General features: G+C 46.4%; 1 protein-coding gene across 1 annotated transcript; it reads right to left on the bottom strand.

The window, feature by feature from the left end:
• Positions 1–2: 2 nt before the first annotated feature.
• TRMT1L (tRNA methyltransferase 1 homolog (S. cerevisiae)-like) lies at positions 3–7,367 on the bottom strand (the record flags this gene model as incomplete). Its single annotated transcript, XM_009074585.1, has 9 exons — positions 3–108; positions 204–330; positions 950–1,009; positions 1,098–1,264; positions 2,632–2,710; positions 4,309–4,499; positions 5,277–5,489; positions 6,386–6,632; positions 7,288–7,367. Coding segments are annotated over 9 exons (1,270 nt in total), but the record flags the coding sequence as incomplete, so codon positions are not given.
• Positions 7,368–7,680: the final 313 nt, after the last annotated feature.

Raw genomic sequence — 7,680 nt, 5'->3', positions numbered from 1 at the left:
GTCTTAAACTGTGCCAAGGGTGCGTTGGTGCGAACCCCCATGGGGTCAAAGTGGGTTCGACTCACTCTGTATCCAGCGTCGGACAGATAGGTCAGGAACTTATTTAACCTGGGCAAAACCAACAGGAAACAAACCCACACGGTTAGAAACAGCTCAGTGCTGGTAAGGCTGGCAGAATAGGAGTGGAGTTTCCAGGCCCTTACTTTGGCATGTTCATCCCTTTGATGCTGTGCCGGTGGATGTTGTAGTAGAACGCAGGGTGCTCAGCACTGTGCTCAGCCTTCTGCCTCTTCACTGCACTGCGAAGCACCTCCTCAGTTTTTCTCTTCCCTGTGCCACAGCAAACACCAGAGGAACCAGTCAATGAATCACAGAATCAACCAGGCTGGAAGAGACCTCCAAGATCGAGTCCAACCCTCCCGTGGTCACTAGCCCATGGCACTAAGTGCCACATCCAGTCTCAGCTTGAAAACCTCCAGGGATGGGGAATCCACCACCTCCCTGGGCAGCACATTCCAATGCCTGATCACCCTAAAAAATCTCTTCCTAATATCCAACCTAACCCTCCCCTGGCAGAGCTTGAGTCTGTGCCCTCTTGTCCTGCTGCTGGGAGATTGCTCAAGGAGACCCCAAAAGCTGCCAGTGAAGCCTAAAAGCCAAGCCACACAGCAGCTTCACCTCTGCCTGCTTTTACAACTAGTATTTGCAGAGTTATAATCCAGCCTGAATTTAATTCACAGGTCACTTCAGTCATCACAAGCAAACGAGTCCCAGGGAGTATTTGGCATTCTGCTTGGACCAGTAAATATCTTACTTTTATCTTCAGATAAAGTAAAACTGGTATTCACTGGGAAAAAAACTTAAGTGTAAGAAGAAAAATGTGGAAGTGAGGTTGGCTTAGGCATCACTTAAACCATATGAAACTGCTACACCAAAATGATGCACTTACCAGGTACCAAGTAGGATTCTGTAGAAGCTTTCGGTGTTTTAATATATACTCCACACTCTTCTGGAATACAATTAAAAATCCATTAATCCTGCTGTGAGTCAGTGAAGTGGTGCAGTGCCTTGATTCAGGAGCCAGCCCTTCTCCTTACCTTGTTTGTTCTCATCACCAGCACTGGGGGTAGTAAAATGTTTTAAAGTTGTGCACTCTGCTTCGGAAACCAACGTCTTCAGCAGGGGCTGAGTCTCATCCAAGCCATACTGCACAGCCTCCACGAGCATTCTCCTGAGGAATCCAGTGTTGAACAGAGCTCCTGACCTGGGACATGCAGCAGGGAGAAGTTAAGACTCCTTAGTGAAAGCAAAAAAGCTGCTCTAACAATCTCTTGCCCAAATTGATCAGCAGTTATGTTAACACTGAGGTGCTGCATCAGGCTGAGAGTGTTTTTGATTTACCAAAGCTGAACTGCTTTGTTTGCAATGACAGTAACATCAGTCTGGGTAAAAATGAAATCAGGATTTGGTGAGACACTGTCCCAGGTTGCCCAGGGAGGCTGTGGCTGCCCCAACCCTGGCAGTGTTCACAGCCAGGTTGGATGAGCCTTGAGCAACCTGCTCTGGTGGGAGGTGTCCCTGCCCAGGGCAGGGCTTGGGGCTGGATCATCTCTAAGCTCCATCCCAACCCCTAAATTCTATGATTCTATGATCTCAAGTATGGCAGAAACCAAATAACCACTGTAGACAAGTTCATGTAACCCCCACCAGAAAGGTACTGTCAATTGCCAATCATTTCTAAGGCTGATCTGAAATGGTTAGAAGACCTAAGCAGCTTTACTTTTGTTTGTCACAAGTATTAATCACCAAGCAGTGCAGTATTTATCACCACATGAAAGGATTTACTAAGTGAATTCTCCACAAGTATAGAGTAAAAAAGAGTTGCTTAACATTTGGCAAGTGGAGGAACACAGAGGCAGGTTCTTCTTACATTCCCTAAGTGCACTGAATGTGGAATTTAAAGTGAGCTTGTTATTATTTATAACTCACTGGAACAAAAGCAAAAACTGAACATCCTACTAAATTCATAGAGTCATAGAATCAACCAGTCCAACCCTCCCGTGGTCACTAGCCCATGGCACTAAGTGCCACATCCAGTCTCAGCTTGAAAACCTCCAGGGATGGGGAATCCACCACCTCCCTGGGCAGCACATTCCAGGCTGAACCCCCCCAACTCCCTCAGCCTCTCCTCATGGCACTTGTGCTCAGTCCCTTCCCCAGCCTCGTTGCTCTGCTCTGGACCTGCTCCAGCCCCTCAATGTCCCTCCTGAGCTGAGGGCCCAGAACTGAGCACAGGATTCAAGGTGTGGCCTCCCCAGCACCGAGTGCAGGGGCAGAATCACCTCCTGGTCCTGCTGACCACACTGTCCCTGCTCCAGCCCAGGATGCCATTGGCCTTCTTGGCCCCCTGAGCACACTGCTGGCTCCTCGGCAGCTCCTGTCTCTCCACACTCCCAGGTTCCTTTCTGCCTGGTGCTCTGCAGCCACTCTGTCCCCAGCCATCAAATCCATGATGTGTCTCCTGAATTCCTCCTGATTGCTGTAACTCCTTCTGTAGTGCTAACATACCCAGCAGACTTGCATTTCTATGACAGGACTGAAGCCAAAATGAGTCTCCAGATCTGAACTTACCAGAGAGGACCCAGAACCACTGCTGTCTTCCCAGGCATACTGCCATGGCAGTCACAGGGCAGCTGCTGGTAAGGGTTTTCTACAACAGAAAAAGAGGATTTTGAGTTGATCTGAACCAGCCAGGAGTGCAAATGGAGAGACACACAGAGATGCAGCAGTAGCTGACTGCAGTGAAGGGATTTGAAGGGCAACAGCACAAGTGTGACACTGCTCTCACTTCTGCCAAGCAGCTTATGATGAGGATTTAGCGACTGATGACTTGATCTTTAATCAGTGTTAAAACACTGAAGGGGAAAAAAAAGCCACATAACCTCCTGTCTGTTTCAAGCCACAAGGAAAGGATTCTCCTTCCTACACTTCTGTCAGTAGCTGTGCAGGTGAACAGAAATCTCAACCAAAAATTTTCACACATGGCCAGCAAATTACACCCACAAAGCACAGCCCATCTGCAAGTTTCCTAAGGTCTAAGTGAGCTTGCTGGAAATTAAGGCATTTAGTAAACACCTAACTACAGATCACATTATTCACTGTACTTACTTGTTACTCATTCCCACCCTTAAAACTTGATCTGGTTTTTAAAACTTGTTTGAATACCAAGCTCATCACCTGACAGAGAGCAGAGCAGCCGAGGACACACCAGTTAATAGTGAGGTGTCCAAGAGCCTCTAATTTTGAAACCAGGTTTTAAGGCTTTTCTATTCACTCAAACCCCCATCTGGCTAGTAACTACCTCCTGGTGTAATTTTTGTCTCCTGCCTCTGCTAAGCTGTGTATGGAGACAGCCCATGATCAACAGGACAGAAAAGTGAGACTGTTTAGTCCACTACATTTGAAGGAACTGGAATGAACAGCAGAAGAGGAACTGCAGTGACAGGACAAGGAGTAATGGCTACAAATTTAAAGGGGAAATTTAGATTAGATATCAGGCAGAATTTTTTCCCTGTTCTGGTGGTGAGACACTGTCCCAGGGTGCCCAGGGAGGCTGTGGCTGCCCCAACCCTGGCAGTGTTCACAGCCAGGTTGGATGAGCCTTGAGCAACCTGCTCTGGTGGGAGGTGTCTCTGCCCAGGGCAGGGGGGTAATGATCTGTAAGGTCCATTCCAATCCCTTAACATTCTATGGTTCTATGAAAAGCAACCTGACACCCAAATCTATCCAGCTGCTGCTGTCTGGAGGAACTCAGTGGCAGCCCAGGCTGCCCCACTCTTCATGGCCTCTCCTGAAAAGGCAGATCCATGCCATGCCAAGCATCCTGGCAGCTGCAGCAGCTACAGCTAGCTGGGAGAATGCCCTGCCCAGAAGCAAATCACAGAATCCCAGAATGGTCTGGGTTGAAAGGGACTTTAAAGCCCATTCAGTTCCACTCCCTGCCCTGACTAGGGACACCTCCCACCAGCCCAGGCTGCTCCAAGCCCCATCCAACCTGGCCTGGAACACTCCCAGGGATGGAGCAGCCACAATCTGGTCCACAAACCCAGTCCCTTTACAGCAAAATCCAAGCAGACAAATCCAACCCACGAGCACACAGCACAGTGCCTTCTCCAGCTCATACACAGCACTCCCTGGTACCATCAAGGGAACTGTTAAAGGGCTGTAAGTACTAAGAAGGCCTAAACAAGCAGAAAACTGAGAGACAGGAATCAAACCCTCTGGGATGTTAAAATGAAAGGCATTTACCTTCTAGCATGTTCCCCTCTTTCTGAAAGATCCTCTCTTCACACCACTGGCAGTGGATGAGGTATCGGATTTTCTTGGCCGAATCATCCGCAGGTGTTGGGCCCCGCAAAACTCTGACCACCACCAGCACAAAGTGTTCCAGGGCTACTGCCAGCAGCACCTCAATGCCTTTGTTACAGCGAGCTGCAGCTCTGGGGAGGAAAAACAAACCAACCCAACTGAGCTCAGCAGGCAAACACTGCCACACACACATCCACCTGCTGCAAGACTCTTGGGCTCGTCCACTCTCTAGAGGTGCTAAAGGTCTGAGAGAGTGACCAGGAAATGCTGTTCCTCAAATGCCTTGCTGTGTCCTTCCTGTCAGGCCGTGCAAAACTTGTTTTCCTTCTTTTTGTCACATCTAGATGGTCTAGCACCACCTCACCTATGCAGGGAGGTAGAGAAGTGAAACCTAAACCTCTTCAGGTCACTATTTGTGCTCTGTTGTTCTCCAGACCTCTTTGCACTTTGTTTCCTTCCTATCTATCCCAAGCAGTTGTCCCATCCTCTTGCCTGTGTGTTTCTTTCCCCAATTAGGTTTTATGTCTTCATTTATTTAACAGACTGAATTTACTGAGAGCATCTCTATGCAAACGAGTCATTTCACATGTCAGTGACTATATTTGTCTTCTGAACCTCAAGCACAAGGACCTGAAGTGAACATCAGGTTGCACTGAAGCAAGTCTAACTGCAGTGCTTAGCAAGAAGCCATTCAAGGAGTTTAATTAGCATCTATAGAGTCCTGTGCAGCTCTAAACTGACAAAACTGGCAGAGGAATAGAAGAGTTTGCACGCCTGGGTATTACTTTTTCTATCACCATCCCACCCCTGACCCTACTGCTGCATTTGCACCTTGCCCAGCCACTAATTATTGCTAACAACTACCTCCTTGGTTTGTTCACCTGGAGCTGGTTTTTTTTCAGCAGTACCTTGTCACAGCAGCAATGACAATTCTAGCTGCCAGCTCCCTGTAGTACTCTGTTCTGACAATGGTGCCCCCATAGTGTCTCAGGGCCACGTGCTGAGCCTTTGCATACAGAGAGCTGATGTCTGTGGATGTCAGAGACACAATGCCAAGGTTCCTCACATTCCTGAAGGCAGAATCCAGGTAGTTCACAGAAGTTCCATAGGGGTCCAGATGGCTGAAAAGAAAGTACCACTGAGTTCAGCTTTACACTGAGGAAGACACTGGTTTATAACCTTCACCTGTGGTCATGTTGAAAAGAAGAAGAGGAAACAGGACTAAAAGCTTCCATCACACCTCTCATAAGCTACTCTGGAGAGCCTAAGTGTCACACTGCCAGAGCCAGGGAGGCTGGAAAATACACACCACAAAACCTGCAAGCAGCTTTTCCTGCATCCTGACCTGCTGATCAATTCTAGTCCTAAGAAGTTGTAAAACTTTAGTTATAAGAATTTCAGCCTGTAACCTTTGCCCTTACAGCCAAAAATATCTGTTTCACTAATTAATTAGCCTAATTTTCAGTCTCAACACCAGCTGCTTAGATCTGGATGTTAATCAATAATAATATAAAAAAAATCCCATCACTTCCTTTGGTGTTTGTGTAGGATTTGAATGCAACATCTATCAACCCAACCTAGAAGAATGAGCCTACTCCAACTGATAACTGATATGCTGCAAACTGGATAAAAACAAGAGATGCAACCAAGTCCTCCACAACATGCAAAGGTAAGAATTTTAAACTAAGAAAAATCTTAAGGAAAAGACTAATTTGACATTTCTCTTTATCAAAAAGACAGTGAAATTGTAAAAATAAACCAAACCAGTTTGGCTTAAAATTTTCATGTGTATTTACAGTCCATTCTGGATGTCAGAAGGGCAATAATTTTCCAGCAATTTCTAAAAGATTAAAGTCCTGTTCCCCCACCTTTTCTGGCACAGTGGAATTACATTTACAACACCAAGTGGCTATTGGTTGACTCTTTCATTCTAACTTCTCCACATAATCACACACTGGGGGCTAGGGTTGTGTCACTGTCTAACCAGAATACTTTGACAGAAACATGCACCACTTACATAAAATCAAATGCTCTCAAATGCATGATCACATTGGCATCCATTTTTGTCACCTCGATGATGTCAGTGCTTTCTTCTCCATCTCCCATGGCTTCAACATGGTCCTCCTCCTTCGTGTTCAGCTTCACCTTCATTTTGTTTAAGTGACAGTTTTCCTTAATCATTGTCACGGAATTTTCATTGCAGTCATTAATTGTGACTTTCACAGAACTCTGGAGGTGCTTGGCCCACTGCAGTCCCATTATACCTGAGGGAAAACAGAACTGGAGCTGTGGGTATGGAAAGGGACCTCAGCCACCTTTTGGGATGATGATTGGGGTTATAGACCAGAAGGCCTGTGATTGTTACACTGAGCTGCACCCTCAGGAAAAACCCTTGGCTTAGCACTCCAGTGTGGCACAGACCACTGGGAAACCCAGATCTCCTCAGATTTTTGTTCCAGATGTTTAGCAGACACTGATGCAACTACTCCATATCTGTGTTCAGAATTTTTGTAATCAATTCAGAGAGAACTGTGATAAAGAACCTTGGATTCGTCCCCATTTACAAACCACAGGTTGATTTTACAGCCAAATTCCACAGCCACGGAGCCATGAGGGAGCTGTGAACTGGGACACAAGCTTAGGAAGATGCCATTTCATGGATATTAAGGCAAGAAACCACCAAGCTTTGATTTAATGCTGTTTATAGCCCCTTGAAAAGGCTTAGCACCAGGCTCCTAACAGCTGCTTTTTTGGATGGAGGCTAATCACTGCCTGCCTGAGGGAGAAAATCCCCCAGGGAGAAATTCTCCTCAGGGAGAAAATTCACATTATTTATGACTATGTGATCTCAGTTACCACTGGTTTCTGCAACTTCCTGCCATTGGCTAGTAACCAAAATATTAAAGGAAAGTACTTTACCAGTGGCCCCAAAAGCATCCAAACACTCAATGGGTTTACGTTCCTCGGCGAGCACGGCCAGGGCACAGAATATCAACTGTCTTGGAAGAGAAAAGAATGGTCAGGTAAGTAGGTTGAGAAAAGGTTTGTTCCTTCCTTTTCCTCATTTATTTCCCTTGGATTGAACAGTAGAACACTTAAGCTAAACCCTCTCTGTTACAAGGAAGAACGTCAGTTACGCTTAGAAGTTTAACTCCGCAGGAACATGTTCTTAAGGGAAGAGCTAATCACAGAACAATACTTGATTGCTTCAGAAATGACAATATTTCCCATATAGTGCTCATGGAGTTCTCTGATGAGAAAAAAACTCCTCCCTCCTGCCCTCTGAACAACAGCTTCAGGGCCATGAAGTTG

This window comes from Acanthisitta chloris, unplaced genomic scaffold (assembly GCF_000695815.1).
Source record: "Acanthisitta chloris isolate BGI_N310 unplaced genomic scaffold, ASM69581v1 scaffold20665, whole genome shotgun sequence".
Taxonomy (NCBI): Eukaryota; Metazoa; Chordata; class Aves; order Passeriformes; family Acanthisittidae; genus Acanthisitta; species Acanthisitta chloris.
The sequence above is the reverse complement of the archived record's forward strand: the minus strand, read 5'-3'. Positions and strand labels throughout refer to the sequence as shown.